This window comes from Calidris pugnax, unplaced genomic scaffold, assembly GCF_001431845.1.
Source record: "Calidris pugnax isolate Ruff unplaced genomic scaffold, ASM143184v1 scaffold219, whole genome shotgun sequence".
NCBI classification, from domain to species: Eukaryota; Metazoa; Chordata; class Aves; order Charadriiformes; family Scolopacidae; genus Calidris; species Calidris pugnax.
In genome coordinates, this window is record NW_015094507.1 from 4,386,728 (window position 1) to 4,406,347 (window position 19,620).

Genomic DNA, 19,620 nt, shown 5'->3' on the forward strand with positions numbered 1-19,620 from the left:
CAAACTTCAGGAAAATAAGGCATAAATTACACAGTCTAGTGTTGCCCAGTTATTTAGACATGATGTAAAAAGGGAGTAGGTTTGTTTTAGAACAAGTATCAATGAAATATGCAATGATCTCCCAATGATTTCCAGTCTATTAAAAAAGTTTCTGTTATTTGTTTCTCCACTTAAAGTAGCCCAATTCCTTTGTGATTTTATTTAAAATATACAGGTTAGATGTTTGGAGAAATTGCTACCCTAGCTTTTGTTCACTGCACATATAATTTTTTAATGGAGAGTACCCTTTTTGATAGCTGCAGTTAAGCCGTTATATAACATAACACATCTAACTGCTTGCATTAAAGTAAGACTTCTTCATTATAACTACATTCATTTTACTTAATGACAACTTTTTGCACTCAGATCTAATTAAGGAATCCTAAAAGACATGCTTATATTTTTTTTCCAAGTACAATATAAAGTGAGAAAAACATTTCAGCCCATCTGAAAATGTTTCCTTAAAGGGCCAAATTAAGTAGATTATGTAAAAAATGTGATTATGAATGGTTTAGCACAGGAAAATAAAATGAAAGTCAGTATGGTTTTGTACAGTTTGGAAAATACCAAGTAACAAAAGTAGTCCAATATGAAAAAAAACACGTGTGTTATGAGACAGCATTAGAAAGTACACAGAAGACAAAGGCAGGAACTAGCTATCAGTGCACTCAAGCCAGTGGATGCTGCACCACTGACCACATTGAGCCTATTATCTCACCACAAAAGGGAAAATCCTTTGAGTCCTTACCTGTACACTAGTAAGAGTGGTGTATTGATAAGCTTTGACTACCAGGTAATTGGCTTCTATATCTATTATCCCCAGGATCATGTACTTCCACCATCTCCTTTTCAAAATTGCCAGCAAGTTTTCTTCTCCTGTGGTAATAAACAACAAGAAAAATTATGTAAAATAGTTAGGTTTAGATGCACAAAATATCTGCCTGTCAGGAGAAATTATCTACAGCATCTCTCACGTTGCAGTTGAAAAGCACCACGTATAACTAGGTACTGGAAGGAGGTTAAAATTAACACACCCTATTTGTCCCTCAGATATTAGAACAGTCAGCTTGGTGAAGTAATATGTGAGGGTCAGATTGTCACGTTCCTTAAAATGTAAACAATGCCGGTAAAAACAAATGCAGCTTGGACAGACTGTAAATGCGTTCTTAGTTTTACTTTCATACATACATATATATATAATATATAAAATGCTAAAGAATAGAGAAGTTTATTATATACCTTTATACTTTCCACACATATTGATAAACATATCACACATGATGCAAGAAGGTTTTGCCAGAGTGGGAAATTACCCGTATTTGCAAATATGATGGAATATTAGAGCAGGACCAGCATCACATTTGGGCATCTTACAGATCCTGTTCCAAGGATGGTTATTATGATCCTAGGGGTTCAAAATATCAGACTTGTTTAGAGAAAGGCTGCACTGAGACAAACAGAATTTGCGTTGACAGGTTGCTCTGCTCCCAGGATCAATTTCTGAAGTAGGCAGGTTTGCTACCTTCTATGGGAGCCCTGTCAATCACCCAGTACTTAATTTCCACCACGTGAAGACTGACAGCACAATAGAGCCTGCAGATCAAACTCACAACTTTCAAAAGGTCAACATATTCTTCATGCTAGGCTAGGGATTATTACTGTTCTCCATTCAAAAGAAACCAGCTCATTAGTGAGGGTGAGCAAACCTGTTACTTATTTGCATTACAGTAAGCTCCAGACATGATGGGACCCCACTGTGAAAGGGGCTGGGCAAACCCACTGTGAGTGAACACAGTATGACCAGAGTTCTTTACAAGTCTGTAGCCTAAACAGGCATCTAAGTAGGGTTGACCTGTACTGTCAAAGTACCATAAATGCAATTTTAACTGTCTTGAGAGTTTAAAAAAAACCCCACTATTCTGAGATTTGTTCATGCTGCTGCAGCCTTTCTAAGTGCCTGCGATCATCAAAATGATTGGTGGAAAATACAGAAGAAAAGGAACATTACTGTCAATTGGCACCAAAACTTGCTCAGGCTTTCCAGTTCTCCCTCATCATTTTCCATCATCACAAGTGTGTTCATTCTCTGGTTCAAATAGACTCACTGATATATGTATTGCCATACCATCAGAAATGGCAGGCTCTCTGTAGCAGAGGACTATCTCAGATCTTATAAAACGCAATCACGGAAAAACAGGTAATTACTTCAGAAGTTGATTCAAGATCTTAGACATTAGATCTTGGCTCCACTGAGTGACTTGAATGGGCATTTACCTGAACAAAGTATCTGAATCATTTGACGTTTTCTCATTAACAGATGTTCACACATACACACTTCCAGTGAGATATTATTAGGCAAGAAGCAAATTATTCGTTACAGTGATAATGAGACTGAGTGCAAAACTGTAAACATTAAAAATATTTCCCTTAGTTTCCTTCCTTCCCTCCCTTCTCTTTTTCTCTTTCTCTCTGTAAACAGCAGAGATATAGTAGAAACAAGTGGTTAGTAGGCTAATTATTTAAGACCTTAAATAAGAATGAGTTAGTACGTTCCCTGTTACCACTGACTCACAGTAGAACTCACTAAAAAGAAATTACTACCCTCTGTTTATACTAGGATACAGGAACAACACACTGGAGACGTGAATTATGACTAAATTTATGCATTTGTTATGATGATTTGAGCATGCAGAAAGAAGAATATTTTAGATCTTATTTTTTTAAAATATTTAGATGCCTTTTTGGATAGACTTCCCTGAGATTAGATGTCCTCATTCCTACTAAAATCAGTATAAGTAATGCAGATAGATCCTTTCCAGGTCTTGAAACTGTACCTCTAATTTTTATGCTGTCCAGATAATCCCTTTAAAACACCAACTCAAAAACATCAATTCAATGGAACGGCAAGGTTCACATTTCAGAATAATTTTTCTTTTTAATTGTAAACAGAAAGTTTAAAAATCAAAGACATCAAACTGCAGTCTCTATTCCAACAGTGAAAATCCCACCTAAATCTGCTTGTGGCCATAGGCCCTTTGTGGTACCTACAAAGCAGAAAGAAGCAGAAGCCTCAAGAACTGCACTGGAATTAGGCTGCAAGGACTATGGACAAATCCCAAGGAATCTTTTGGTGCCTTTGGTTTGTCAGTACCAGCTTTCTCCAGGTTCAATGTCCAACCACAGATCACTGTAACTTTCATGTGTGGCCAAATAATTTAGCTTTAAAAAGGAACATATGGTCATGACTCCTGGCTCACAGGTAAAGTCGGAGTCTCCAGAGATGGAAATTAAATCTATAATTTTAACTGACATACATATACGGTTCTCTCTTTTCTCAATCCTCTCTGGGCTAATGACAGAAATATGAAAAATATTTGGCAAGTGGTATTTTATCTTTGATATATAGCTCTGAGATGTTCCAAACAGCAAAAAATCAGGTTCAGCTGAGAAGGTTTTGCAGAGTGAAAAACAATGCCAAAATGAATTTATGCAGGTACCGTGCAACTCTGACAAACACTGGTTTAGCTTCACAGCAAGTGTGTTTGTCTCACCCCGTGGAAAGCAGAGACGTACAGGTGCTCAGCGTGACAGAAGTAAAATAGTGCATTTCCTACTGGAAAAAGATTCTCGTGTAGGAGCTGCATCTTTCTCTGTGGAACATAGTCTTCACTTCCACCCACTTGCTGTATCTCCTGTTACTTAGTGTGTAAGAAAGGTCTGGCTTCTGACCATAGTCCCTCTGTCCCCATTACTGTTATAATTTATCACTAATATACCAGTTGCGTAGATCTACAAACATTAGCAAAACTTATGGACCCCACTTGAGAGTGTATCTCAGTAAAAAGCAATGCATGTTTATTATGGTTAATCTAGCAACTGTTTGTTTACTGCTTTCTATTTCTTTGGCACTGTCATCACAATTCATTGAAGGGAATAAACTGCTCCTAAAGTGGGAGACCTTCAGGGGAGAGGGGAAGGAGAAAGAAGATGATTAACGGCAGTGAGTGCCAGTCCAATGTTATGGACAAATCAGGGAAGAGGTAGGTGGAGTCCCAGTTTTGAGATATGGCTGAAATAAAGCCACCATATTCAAATGTTGCACTTTTGCAAGATTGAGCCAGTACCTTATACTAAAAGGCAACAGCCTGGAGAAGACATGAGCTGTCAGGAGGAGAGGACCCCTGGACAGCAATCACAGATGGCATCCTCAGTGAATTCAGACAGGAAGGAGAAGGGAAATGGGAGATGACCAAAAGGGTTACCAAGCACTGGAACAGGCTGCCCAGGGAAGTGGTTGAGTCACCATCCCTGGAGGTATTTAAAAGACATGTAGATGTGGCACTTAAGGGTACATGGCTTAGTGGTGGATTTGGCAGTGTTAGGTTTATGGTAGGACTCTATGATCTTAAAGGTCTTTTCCAACCTAAATGAGTCTGTAACTGTATAATTTAATTACAAACAAAACAAAAAGAGACAATCTGTTCTTTTTTTGTTTGGTTGGTTTTTGTTATTTTTGTTTGTTGGTTTGGTTTGTTTTTATTTCCCTTGATTACAACTCAAAGCAAACTAATTATTCAGTCTTTTGAGTTGTAGGGATTGTAGGCCAGACGGACCAAATGTAGATGCCTAGACTTGAACTAGCTGGTAAGGCATTTTTTAAGCATTTTTCACCTAACATGTTCCAGGTGATTTGTTTAGGATGAGATAACCAGTGTTTTGAAAAGTAAGCAGCTTTCCCACTGAATGTAAAGGGAACAGAGATTATGTCAGATCAAGTGTTTTTGTTATTATCTCAACAGGACTGTGACTAAGGCTTCCAGCCAGTCATATAAACAAATATTAAACTGTAAAGCATGCAGGTTAGCTTAAAGGCAACATTTCCAGAGAGCCAAAGCACATATTGATGCTGGTGAACACGCATTTATGTCAGTGCACAGAGTAATGCCATCTTCAGACAGTGCCATCTTTTGATGGAGATCCCCTTTTAAAAGGCAAACCCCTAACCTCGATCAGGACTCGAGGTTTTGAAACCCTAAGCTTTCATATTCAGTCTAATCCAAATGTTAGATTTAAAAGCAAATTGCTTATTAAGAATGTTTTTAGATTCAGAAGTCTGATATACTATTAGCACAGAGAAATACAAAGCTCCTCTTTGCCCCATCTAGAAGGATAGATTTAGGTTTTACATTCTTTACTAATTTTGCAGTGAGACACACTTGACAGTTATATATACAGAGGAGCTCTCAGCGTTTGGAAAAAAGCTCCAGCTTTGCCTCTGCTGGCTCAAATTAAAAATCAACAAATAAGCTGCTTTGTAGAAGAGATGATTTTACATCATATAATAAGGATTTACCCCTGAGGGGTTCCAAAATTAAAAATAAATTAGAGAGAGAATTAAAAGAGGCTTTAGCTGTGCAGTGTCTACCAAAACCACATACATAGATGTGCAAAACTCTTTTCACATTCAGCCCCACAGCCGCAGAGGTACAATAAAAAAAACCCATCAGCCATTAAGACAGCAAATTCCCAATTATTTGTGTATGGGCTTGGGACACACAATAACAACACTGCTGGACCAGAAAATAAGCATATTGCTTCTTTTTCATCTGCTGCAGTCTCTCCCTTTTAATTCAGGTGACAACATGCTATTTAGATCAAGATCATCAAAGGAGCTGTGCTTTCCTTCTGCTTTACAACACAGAGCTCAGCACAAGAGATCTCAATGTATGCAAGAGACTCGCGGGGGGAGGCAGCACAGAGGGAGGGCTGTTGGGCACGCTGGTCCTCCCCTGTCTCTACCAAGAGCATCAGAGTCAAGTGCTACATGGCAAAGAGGCAAAAGTCTCACACAGGCTGAAGACTAGACCAGAATTTACTTATTATCAGTTTCTATGGAAAAGGATGTCAGTTACAAAGCACAATCACAGGATGATTGTTTGTTTTCCATTTTCATAATTATAGTGATTCTTGCAAGATACAGAACTTCACCTGTAGCAACACTGCTTCTCTACAGACTTTGCAGGACCAGGGGAAAGAGGCAGTAATAGTGTAGGAGTAACAGATCTTCTCTATATTACTACGTCAAGAGGCTCCCATGCCTGAACAATAAAGCCTTGCTTGTCTCACGCTTGGCCAAGTTGATGGTTCAGGGGACTTAAAGTCTGTTGTAGATGGTATTCAGCTCTCCACAAAGCTCAAAAGAACCGTACCTCTTCTGTGTGACTTTAAATGCTTTGACCTAAAATGGTTTCTTATTTCCTCACATCTACTTGTATTACTGATGATTATTTTATGGTAATAGTGTTGCCTAAAGGCAAAACACCACCACTGCTTAATTATTTACGCAATAGAGAAAATGTTCTCTTACAGGAGCACTCTTCCAGTCTGGCTTCACGAAACACCTGAATATAATCTGTTAACCTTATGGATGACTGCTTATAGCCTGCGCTGCTTTTGACCTTTATCACGTTTTCAGGAAGCCTTTTGGGAGACTTGCCAACCTCAGCTCCTTTGCCTCCTCAGAATACCTGATTTTACCCACAGCTCCCTTTTGCTTCCTCTCCCACAGTGGGAAAACTGCATAACTCGCTGACATGCTGCTGGTGCAACAGCCGCGGGTCACTGCTGCAAGAGGCTCCTGTGCCATCCAGCTGCTGGCCAGGTGTTTCTGCTGCTTGCCCTGTACCAGCACTAGTGCTTGTGGGGCTGTATGGTGAGCCAGGTGTGCCTGGAAACAAAGATTTTCGGGTTTCAGATCAATCTTCAGACTGTGTCCTAAGCCATCTGTGACAAAATTAATGTTAGTTTTGTGGGAAATGAGTCGCAAATAGTAGGGGACCCAGGGAGGTGACAAGTCCCCCCTTCTCTGGCACAGGCTGAATTGTGCACGTGTCCCATCTGTCAGAAGGTGACTGCAGTCACTGAACAAACCCAGCAGCCATCACCACCACCCTTGCTGTGAATATGCTGTGTACAATGAGGCTGCAGGTCTTTCCACCACGTGTGGTGAAGCAAACCTTCAATGGGTGGTGTTGCTGAGGTGGAACACGATCACAGGCAAACATGCCTTGCCGGGGGGTCAGTTACATCCTGGCAATGTGTTTTCACCTTCTTTGGAAGTAAATCTTATTTACAAGCCACATTCAACAGGATTTTTCAGTTTTGAAGGGGGTCTATTTGTTTCCGCTGTTTCAACTTCATAGTGTTTGAACATGTGTCTATCGTACTAACATTTATTTGGCTGACACTTTAGAAAAACGTACTTTAGATAACCTTTGATCTCCAGATTATCATAGAATAACACAAGGTGAGGTTTGAGCCCTGTCTGTTACTTTTGTCATTTTGAGCCTCCTCTTTTCTATAATATGCTTACCCTATTAACATGACATAACATCGCTTTCCGGTCACTCAATTACAAGCTCATTTGAAGTATTTAGACTTGCTATTTCCTTTTAGAGATTTTGCAAATCAGTCTGGTTTGGCCCTAGATGTAAATTGTAAGAGTTGAAGTCAGATCTAGGAATTTGAACATATATTTTCATAAAACATGAAAAGATTAATTTCTGGTGCCTTGATTTTGATCCAGCCTAAGCTTTGCAGTTAGATCTGATAATCTTCAGATGTTTTCTTATTTCACAATATTACCGGTCATACAATTTACTTTTCAGAGTAATTACAACTAAGCCTGCAACAATAAAGTAGTTGGAGATTTTGCAGGTGCCTCAGTTTCTCTCTACCTGCCCTCCCACTAGATGGCATATGGCTTTTCCCTTGGTGGCAGACACACACCTGTATGGTTACTGCAAGAAACAGCCCGTGTCAAGAACCGTGTAAGACCTGAAGAAAGCTGTGAGCAGTGCATCATTTCAAAAAACAAAAAACAAAAAACCACAAACAAACAAACCACAAAAAACACTGAGACCTCTAAACTCCTGACTATTTAATATGTCAAGATAAAAAACACTGCAATGTTTCTGGCACACAAATTTTTCATCCATGTTTTTATCTCCCAGCCTAAACTTAGGTAAGCCCCTTTCCTGAAATGAAAGGCTGTGTCCTGGGAGAAGTACTTGTCCCTCTGTAACGCAGAGAGACAAGAGCACACCCAGAAGCCAGAGTCTTCCCTTAAAACTGAGATTTCATGACGTGCTTATGCCTTCATACACGAAATTTTCAAAATTGATTTCTGATCTACGGTACTCTCAGATTTAGGTTATTTCTGAGCTGACACTAATGTCTGCCAGCTTTCAGGGTTAAATCTGGCTCAGTCATGCACAGAGCTATTTCAAAACAATCCTATTTCTTTACTCTGTAAGCTCTGCAGTCAGGCCCTTTTCTCATTGTTTATCCTATTTTAGCTAGTGTGAAGCTACTTACAGCACTGCAAAGAAAGGTTCTCAAAAGAAAAACAATATCTCATTTTCAAATTTACCAGAGTGTTAATGAAATTAAAGAATTCTGTATATATATCTCTGTATCATTTACAAATGTGTAATTTGCATTAATAATTTCTCCTCCTGGATAATTTTGAGCATGTTAATCATATTCACAAGGCTTACTTAAAGTCAAATAACCTTAAAAGAAATAATGTTCATTGTTTAAAGCAGAGGAATCAGTTAGGATGCATAGCCTTTCTTTTTTATTTTTTTACCCCCTTCATCAAGTCATTACAAAAAGTTGGTGCAGCCACCTATCTATTATGTGACATTTTTTCCCCAGCAGACAGACATGAGTAATGAATTACCTACTTATTATTCACGATTCCTATTAAGTTTATTTCTCAAAACATGAGATTTGCCTGAGATAGTTAAAAAAAAAAGACATAATGACAGTTGTCATTATTATTAACTACCCACAGATCAAGCAGTTCCAACTCAAGTTGAATTTCTAGCCTTGTCTTTAGAGGAATAAGGAAGCCAAGGACTGTCTTTCTCTGTTCCCCATCAATAACGCTTGAACACACTGATCCAATTTAAATCTAACCTGACACAGACAGAGTGCATAGATATTAGTTCCTACAGGTTTAATGTGAACAGGTAACGGAGAAGAAGAGAGAAAACCTAACATTGTCTCTACTAAGTAAAGGCTCAGAGGTAAACTCGTTACTTATTAGACCCCGCAGTCTGCTCTCTACATCTTCTTCGGCACCAGCTCATTCAATATGAGACACAGATTCCTATGAGATCAGGTGATGCTGGCTCAGGAACTCATCAGGTTACTATCTAGTAGCAGGTGCTGGCATGAAATGCACGCAAGGACTGTATACAACACATGGTAAACATGAAAGAGAACCTGCTTTTTACAGGCTATGAAACCTAAAGATATCAATTAAGAAAGAAATCTGTCTGCTGATGACTACTGAGAGCCTAATACCATTAGGAAGAAAAAGGCCATTGGTGAATAACTGAAAATGAGTGTGGTCTTTTGTGGTATGTGCACCAAAGGCACGTACACACTCCAGTACTGTGACAATTCTTGTGAAGTAGAACAGGATGGGAAGCTGATGCTAAAGAAGCACCGTTGGAAAACTAAACCTTTATCTGGAGTCAGTAGCGTTAACCAAAAATATATAAAATCCTAATACCCAGGACTATTTCATGTCATTGCCCTGGGCCAGGGGGAGAGCTGAAGAGTTCAGAATTCATTAGGGCTGGATGGCTCAAGATAAATATGGCTTTACAGATCTCCATGATCTCTAGAGGTATTTCAGTAATCTTCCGTGTTAAAAGACTGCAAGCAAGCACTCAGTCCTCTTGGACTACCTATTTGTGGTAGCGGCCATGGGAAAAGCTAACAGTTATTCCCCTGGGACTTTCCTCACACCCCTGTTGGTGAACTGGAATAGGGTTTGCTAAACTTCCAAATTAAATTTTAAATATTATCCCTGGAGGAATATAGAAGCTTTGGGAATGCGTTACCATCATGGGTTATAGTAAAAGCTTCACATCAGAACAAATACAAATTATTCAAGAAACACCACTAACTACTAATGAAGCAGGAAATGTAGGAGCTGCCACTTGGTTGAAGCAATTGTGGGGCCAGTCCAGGACACTTCTTGTCTCCAAGGTGACCATCAGCAGAGGCTCAAGAGAAGCATGCAAGACACACCAAGCCATTGTGGCTCCTTCATTGTTGGCCACAGCATGAGCACCTTGTTTTATGCATGGCAGGAATTCCAGAAGGCATGAGTAAACCCAGTTAAGAACAGAGAAAATGCAGGCATGAGCACATAGAAATATACAAAACACAACAGCTTCAAATAACACCCAGAGCTGGTGCATTTGCATATTTCGTGATACTTTCAGGAGTCATACACACCAGAAATCTCAGTGTTGTGTCTATAATGATCAAAAGTACTTAAAAAACTCCCTGTTTATATCCTTTGCAGCATGACTACTGATGTATATTACTAAAAGCATAAAACATCACTGAGCCATGCTAATTAATGGGCATAAGGCATCAAATAGCTACCCTGTCAGCTAGACATTTATAAACAATTCTGCTGAAGAAGCTGGCTATTTGTTATCACATAATCCTGAATGAGTTATCCAGAATGATCATTAAGATTAGAAATCAGGCCAGATATTTTTTTAAATGACGCGTTGTTTGGAGCAGGTGATATTTTTTTGCATACCTGTTGTGTATCTAAATCAATGGAGTCTCAATGTGACTTTTGGAAATTTAGCAATATTAGTATTACAAAAACAAATCAGCATTGTACATCCGTCTGTCTACGTAAAGGAGCAAGCAATGTGGGAGACAACATGAATGATGGAAAGCAGCCCTCCATCCTGGGTAGTCACCTGCACACACTTCTTACCTCCTGAGCTAGCAGAACTGGACTAGAAAAACTTCGCAACAGAGTCAGCTCTGTGGCATTACTGACAAGAAAAATACAAGTCTTCCATGATTCAGACTCTGTAACATGACAACTTACAGGTTTATGAAGCACCTCTAGCACATGTATAGTTGGAGTAGTACATTTTCATGTATCTTTTGCCAGCTTTCACAAGCACAGTTGTCAGGATTAGCATGTAAGTGAAGTCATACCCAGAAAGGTATGAGCTGTGCAAGCTGATGCAATACAGTTCAGACATGGTTTTGCTCTAGATAGAACATTAAACATTAATTAAATGCTCAGTGCATATCAGCTTAGCTTCAGTAAGTTGGTCAAAGCAGCTCTGTAGCAGGGACTGAACCTCACCTGGTCTTGTTTTTGAACAAAATAATGGCTGGCATACAAAGTGATAACCAAGATCTACAGACAAATGAAATTTTATTTCTCTGCCTAGTCTAGCCTTAAGCTTGTCTATAAAGTCTGAGAAATACAGAATCTAATTATTATAGCTATGCAACTGAAATAATGAGGAGATTGAGAGTGGGACTGATAAGCAGTTGGATGGTACACTAGCAATCTGAAGGTCTGTAGTCCACCAAAAGTCTGGCAAAAATTACCTGCAGTCAGATGTACAAAGCTGAGAGATATTCAGTCAGTGCTATTATAACCTGAATTAAGCATCTAGTGTTGCTGATGACTAGAGATTGTGCACATGCTTAAGGTATCCAAAAAGTAATTAACTGAATATCACACATATTATCTGTCCATGGTGGAAGGTGACAGCTAATAAAAGTATGATAGAGAAATCCAGGATCTCATTAAATATATAGAATAAAGTTGTTTCTTAGAGTTGTAGTTTGGCTCCTCGGGTATGCAGGAGAGTTAATGCCACTGTGCTGCTGCTTAATCAATGGAAGACTACTATTATATCCGTTATACCAACGTAACGGAGAAACCCCAGTAATTCATCCAGTATGGAACTGAACTGTGCATCTTGAAAAAGCCAGGTGTGGTTTTAGGAAAAGCTGGTGCTAGGGACAGAACCTGGAGCCAGCACTTCAGCAGATGTTTCCTAGAACAGTGGTTTGGTGCCCACTGGGGTTCAGTCCCAGCAGAGCTGGGAGTCCTGGGAAGGCAAGAAGAGGGGAAGCTGCCACTGGAAGAAGCGGCCAATACCCCTATTTTGGCTTCAAAGTAAAAGCAAGCAGATGGCAATGCTGTATTAATATCCCTCCTGAAATAATTAGCACTCGGTGCTTGTTACCTCTGAAACTCAGTCACTTTCTGTAAACTCTCCTGTAACGTGTAGTACTGAATCAATCATACAGTGCTCAGCAGGGCACACTGAAAGTTAAACATCTTCCACGCCTCCCCACCAAGAATTCAAGAGAACATGTATCTGAAAACACCACTGAGAGTTATGCAAACTTGACACAGCAGCTGTGAAGTGTGACTGCTCCTCTCTTGATCCCAGCTGATTGCCACAAAGCTCAACAAATCTCCATCAATAAAAAAGCAGCAATACTTGCAATGAGCAACCTTATTATAGAAAAGCGTTTCCTTTACCTGAATCCTGATCTATAAGCAAACTGCTGAATACCTCACTGGCATTTATTTTACCATGCTGCCTGTGCTTTAACAGTAATTGACAAATTAGCCTTTCTACAACATTAGGAAATAACACCTAGTTTGAAATATGCCTGAGTCCTTTTTTAGGAGAGGAAATACTAGTGTGTTAGGAAGATATTCTGGCTGATAGCTGCAACAAGAAGTTCTAGAATGTGAAACTGCAGGGTTAGAGGAACTTGCATTGTGTGCAAGTAACATCCAAGCAGAAATTCCATCAACTGATGAGGCAGCCAACCGTGAATGCATGAATTACACAACTACAGGATGCCTCCTTGCACATCCAGTTACACCAACAAAACCTTTACCATCTTGCCATCTCTCATTTTGTCCAGGAGCACATCTCCCGGTGCTTACAAGCACACACATCTGACTCAGACCACTACTGATATTCTTTGACAAATTCATCAATCCATTTGTGAAAGGGTCATCATTTTTCTCCCTTTCCCTTGTTCCACAGTTGAAGCCCACGGTCAGTTCAGTCACGCAACAACTGTTCAGCAACAACTGTTCAGCACAGGAGAGAAGGGAGTCGATGCACCTTCCAAGCACAGGCTGCTGATAAAAGCAACAGAGCACTGAGGGCCACAAAGCACAGAGAGAGCATTTTTGACATTTTATATATGAGAGTGTTGCACTGATGCATCCAATGCTGAGCAATACATCAGCACAAAGCTTCAAGAAGAGGAAACCATCCCAAAAGCAGGGGGCACCTTACCAATCTCATCTCTCAGAAAACTCATCAGCACAGGCAGAATGAAGGTATATCACACAAGATCAGGCAGTCAGAAAGCCTGAGCAGGCTGCCTGACCCTCTCAGAGAAGAGATGTTACCTCAGTTTCAGAGTGGAAGATTCAACCTTCATCATAAAGGCCATGATGGATAAGTATGAAATCTTGTTTGCCAGCAACAGTAAAACAGCCCCAGACAATGAGAGAAGCAGAATATTAAGCTTTCAGGAAATGCATTTAACGTAATAATTCCCATAAAACATTGGGTGGCATCTAACATCAAGAAAACCTTATTGTTATAAAGAAAAACTGGATGGAATTTTTTTATGGAAAACAATTCATAGGCGATGAACCTGAATGTGAACTTGATGGGAAAAGGAGGCAGTAGCTGCTCCTGGTCCATAGAAAGGAAAAGCAGGGAAAAGCCTAGCAAACAAGAAGGAAGGCAGCACTTTAACATCCTGTAACTGTTCCCATTCTTTTATACTTAAATGTACATTCATAATTTTTAAAAATTATGACCTTGATTCCCCACAGCCTTGTGTCCAGTGAGTGCAACCCAGGGAAGGATGAGCTACTCCTGCTTTGTCCAGTGCAGCAGTGACTCCATGAAGTACACAACAGCAGAGTCAGGGCTCTAACTCTCTGAGTGTCTCCAGCTTACATCCTCTAGAGCAGACCTATAAATTGTGAAACGTATTCCTGCTGTGAAGACTCAGCCCCTTCAGCCAGTAAGACAAGCTATGTAACATGACCACAGGTTTCAGGTGAAATTTATGTAAGGCAGCCCAGGTGAATGAGATCCTTTGGGATGTTCACACAGTTGTGGGTTTCTAGTTGCAAGTACCAGGCTGTGCTCTTCTAGTCAGAAACTCCCAAGAGGCAATTAACATTTGATGGCATAAAATTCAGCATGCCAGACAGATGGCAAAGGAAGATGAAGAGCATGAAGGTAACACTTGGACATAACTATGCTGCTTGGACCTATGCATTCACCTGTTAAAACTGTACGTGCAGTACCTGCATAGGAACCTGCGTAGTACCTGCTTATCTACTTTGCTAGTGGTGACATTAGGCTTAAGCAAGAAGTGAGCCACTGTGATTTATAGGCTAATCTCTACCAATCCCCAGGCAAGTATCATAGCTGACTATAGCCACAAGCGCACTAGTAGGAGTTCAAGAAGCCCCTTCTTTTTATTTTGTTTTCCAGCTCTCCATTTCTCTCTCTTGCTCTGAAGATTTTAATGCAAAACCACAAACAGCCTTTCCATGATCTTATGGAATGGATCAATTTATCATTATGCTCTTTACCATCTTCCATGTGTATGCAATAACACACATATCTTCAGTAATTTCAGCCTGGCAATATTCAGCATTTGCATAAAAGATCTTTGCTACTCCTGAGTGAGCTAGAAGACAACTCCAATGGGGTGATTTAGGCCTGTTTATGGGGCTAATAATTTATTTTGGTTTTAGGCATAAGAATTTAGCTTTTTTTTCTAGATAGGAGTAAGTAACAAGCCATTTTTAGTTAAAAACCACCAGTGCTGTCTTGTGTTGTGACAGCAAAAGACTACAGAGCTCTCCTGACAGCCTCTCTTTCTCCTTACGACTTGCTCTATTTAATGTTGCTGAAGAGAACTGCGTAATATTTGGGCATAAAATTGCATACATTCTACTTTGGGAGACGACGTTACTTTGGATAGAGTGGGTCTGTATAGTCAATCTACATTAGGGCCATGGTAATATATAATTACATACCTCACTTTTACATTTGTATCCAACACAGCCATTACAGGTATCACCCTGGAAAAATGGCTTTCAACAAACAAACAAGCAAAATCCTGGTCCAGGAAAGCATACCCTAACAAGTGAGCAAGCTGTAGATAAATGTGTAGATTGTTTATGTAGATAAACACAAACAATCTGGAACTTACATGCCACACAGACAATAGCATATCCAGATATTCTCTTGTTCACTCAGTCAAGATACTGAACTGCATACGCCAATCTACTGTCAAATTCTGAGTTTCTTAAATACGTAAGATCCATCATAACTATTCAGGTCTGCTGTGATCTATCTTACACATCTCCACTAAAAAATTCCTGCTTCAAAATAAATGATTGCAGTTATACTTGCTTACCAGTTTACATAATTTGCAAACAGGGAAGGCTAAAAAAATCTTCCTCAGATTCAGACTTCTGCATCAATTTCACCAGTCAAAAAGCAATAAAATTTCCTTAGACAAAATAAATATTTTTTTAATGAAAATTCAAAAGTATTCCAGTGGGGAGAAAATGTAAAAATTTTTGCATTAGAATTCTCATAAATTGGTTTTCCAAGTTTGAGATTTGATTTTGATTTTTAGCTAATTAATTTTTCATGTATTTATTATTTACATACTTTTTAATCATTTCATAGAAGGTCAAGAAAAGCAATGTGAACTGATGGACTCCGTGGCTGATACTTGTAATGTATAACCTGTAAATATAATAGTTGGAATACTTAGTATTTTTATCCCATGATCTTTGTTTTAAATAAATCATTGAATAAATGGAGACACTTTGATTTTGAAAAGAAGACAAGCTTCCCTTAAGGGGTATCAAAATAAACTAAAATGAAATAAAACAATATTGCAACTAATCATTAGTCATGATGTAAGGAGTATATTCTGAGATGTGGCTCTACGTTTTCAGCTCTTGGCTCTTGCTTCAAACCTTCTGCCTTACAGCTTGCAGCCCTCTGTCAGAGGAAAGAGCCAAGGCAGGTGGCCTCACCCAGGCAGGAAGGATACATTCACAACATTATTCTTTATCTTCTACTCTGTGATGTCATATATATCTTTACCTATTGCAAATATAGTGTTAGGTAAAGAATTAAGACTAAATATTGGAAAGGATCATCTTTTGAAAGAGGGTTTGATACCAACAGGCCCTTAACTGTCTTGCAATCAGAGTATTTTGTGAGCTGGAAACACACATGCAGATGTTTCCAAGTGTTGGTTTGATTTGCATTCTGGAAAATTCCAGCATTCAAATGGAAAATACACCCCACCGCCCCAAATACTTATGTTTTCTCCTTCTTTTTCCTCTACACCTTGCATACTACTCTCTCCTGTAGCACCTTCTCCCTACATGCCTGCTGCAGCTTTACTTTTGCTTTTCCAACCTATTTTGCTGGATTCACATACAAATGTATCCTGTATTCATGTGCCTGCTCTTGTGGTCAGCCTGCAGCAGTCCGGGCTAGCACCTTCCACCATGCTGCCATCTGACTCTGTTTGGCAAGTGGCACCAGCCCCGAGCCAGGCATTTTACCTTCTGTGTCAGAAGGTAAAATGGTCACACTCACAAATGTGACAGATTTACCTGTGTCCAACAGAAAAGAGGAGAGCCAGCTGCATCCAGCTTCTACAAGAAAAGCAGAATGTCCCCTTGCTTCTGAAAGCGGAAAGTAGCCTCTGAGATCCTCGTCCAAGGGACTAAATGGGATGAATGCCTCCTGGTCTGGTGGCACTGTATCACAAACAGTTTCATGAAAATATTTCTTTTCCTCCTACTCTCCTCTAACATCATTTCAGATGGGATTGTTTTGTCTTCCAACAGAAGAGAGCAGGAATTATGCTGAGCACTAGTTGGTATTAACAGTAACCATGGATTACGTGCCAAATGATGTGATTACTCATTTGATCCTCTACACGCTATACATGTACACACACACAACCAAGAGCAACACGGGCACAGTTAGTCACCCAAAGAGAACAAACACAATCTGCTTCATTTTCAGTACTTCTGTAATGCTAAATCTTAGCTATTGGATTTGAATCATTTTGTTTCTGCTTTTGTCTTTTCCTCTGAAGACTAGCAGTAACAGAGCTGCCTCACCTCTTGGCTGGTGCTCATTGGAGTAGCTGCAGCTGGGAGACATGCATATGTGGGCACGCACATAGGGTTAGCATAAGCATACTTCTGGTGAAGGAGCTCTTCACACACATAAGTGTGTCTTCACATTTGGTCCTTGTCTGTCCTCCTGCAACACTACTCATTCCTGTATCACATGTTGGTGCAGCCCAGAAGCAGCACCAGGGCTCTTCCACCTGCTGCTCCCACCTGTATCCCTCTTTGCTCTCCTCACTGCCGTGCAGCTGATCCTCTCTCCTCCGTCACTTGACCACAAGCCAGGGCTCTTTCCAAAAGTCAATTGAAAAAATAAAGTTTTCCAGCCAGCAGGGCTCAAATGACTCAGCTGCTCACAACATCCTCAGCACCTGGAGTGCCACGAAGGCTTTGTCTAACTGTTGCCCCTGTCTTCCTCACCAACTGCTGCTCTTCAAAGCCAGAGAAACATACTCTCAGCCAAAGCAATAAACTCAATGTAAAAATTAGGATTGTGGTATGTCATTTGAAGAGCTACTTTAGAGAGACATGTGTTTACACTCACCCCACTGCAAAATACCAGTAGGTGCTTAAAGAGCAAGACACAGGACTGGACAATATCCCTTCCATCTGAAGCCTGCCTCTCCCTGGTCTGTAGAGGAGAAAATATAAGCTGAAAAAGAAAGAGCAAGGCTAAGGAGCTGCAGGTGGGAGCATTAATGCGGGGAGAAAGCTCCTGCATAACCATGGGAGTACCCAAACACTAACCCAGCATGCCTTCAGTATTTTTATTCTTTACATTTCTACTTCAGTAAAAGATAGTGGGTTTTCCTTTTCCCTTAATCACTGTTTCACACTGTAGCATGAAAATCTGGAAACCTCAGATTTCACACACAAACTTTATTTAGATGGGAGTGAAAGAAGGCGAAGGGTAGCGCCTGTGATCTGGAAGATGACTGGAGTGGTAATTATACACACTGCAACTTCACGATGTTAGGTGAATGCAGGCTTTCTTATCTAACTATGACTGTTTTGCAATTGTGCTTTTCTTGAGACACGAGGGAAACAAGCAGGAGGGAGCCCTAATTCCTAGGCTTACAGTCTGAAAAGTAAAAACTGCTTGTTATATGCGTCTGAGAAGCCCTGATTGGGAAAATGCAAGTAATGAAACCTCTGCCAGGTATATTTCTTAGGTCATCTGTCTTATAAATATGTGAAAAAACACATTCCAATTTTCCCTGTGCCATGATTTGATATCTCCTCACACAACAGCTGTCCCTGTGGAAACCTGTCCCTCCTGGCTTTCCAGCAATGTCTGCCTGTAAAGGCCATCAGCCTGAAGCCTTTCACTCGCTCAGGGTCTGAAAAGCTTTTCTGAATTTTCCTGCAATAGGTGGAGTTTCTGATACCAGGCTGTCAGCCTAGTGTGTACTCTGACACGGGTTTGCTCTGCAAGTCTCCTGCTATTTCCTCATGCAGGTCCCACCGCTGCCCATCTGCTGCAGCTGCCTGGCTCCGTGCCCCATGAGACACTTCTCCTGTTGACTTTCTCACCCACCCCTTTTCTGGTTTTATTAATGAAACCTCAAAAAATGCCCTTCTCTCATATGCATTTTTAATTCCTTCTCCTTAGACAAGCGAGGCAGCTCACGAGCGCTAACACCGGCATCCCCTGAGCTCTCCTTTCTCATCCACCTCCATCTCTAGCACTCCAACATAAGGCAGAGATTGAGAAAGGGAGAAAGTGCCTTCCAAAATATTGCTATGCCTGCTTTATAGTTTTACCTTTAATGTACCTCCTTGACCAGCCTGCGCATCAAAGTGCAACTTGAATTAACTGTTGTCATTTATATATGAGCTGCCACTATAGCCTAGCTGCTCGAGAGGAACACAGTCAGCTCTAACCACAAGAATCATACCTAAGGAAGGAAAAGATGAGTGTGATGAGTGTGTTAGCTTCCCTTAATAATATCTTTCAAACCTGCACTGATATTGCTCTAAGAAACCTTTTGTATTTCAAATGCTCATCAACTCTATCACTCCTAAGAACATTAGCCAAAGTTTGAGCTGTTCATCATCTCTGTTACATTCATTTACATGCTATTGGGCTTGACACTGGATAATAAGGTCTCATCCAGCAATACTTCACTTTTCGATCTGGTAAATTTACTATAGGCCTTATTCTTTAAAGATATTATCTTTCTTTTTGCTACCAACTGCTTTCTTTTTTGTAGCTCACAGCAGCACTGATTTTTGAATGTAAAATAGTTACGGAAACATTGATCTTTAAGTTATTAGACTTCCTGCTCCAGATGCCTTGACCAAAAGCTCCCTCTCCAATAATGAAAGGATCTTCTGTTCCCTTCAGAGGTGGTGTGGAAGCTATTGTACATAGACATCATTTACCGGATCACAGACATCAATCATATTTCCAGTGTTTGGTCTATTGTCACCTAACAAAGACAGACAACTGGCAGTTGGACCGGAACAGATTCCAAGTCATGTTTTCC

General features: G+C 40.1%; 1 protein-coding gene across 1 annotated transcript in view; it reads right to left on the reverse strand.

The window, feature by feature from the left end:
- SLC35F1 (solute carrier family 35 member F1) overlaps positions 1-19,620 on the reverse strand; it is a 237,807-nt gene that overhangs the window by 50,399 nt on the left and 167,788 nt on the right. Inside the window, exon 4 of the mRNA XM_014964424.1 lies at positions 788-915. Within this exon, the coding sequence (XP_014819910.1) occupies positions 788-915 (128 nt within the window). The remainder of the gene's footprint in view (positions 1-787; positions 916-19,620) is intronic.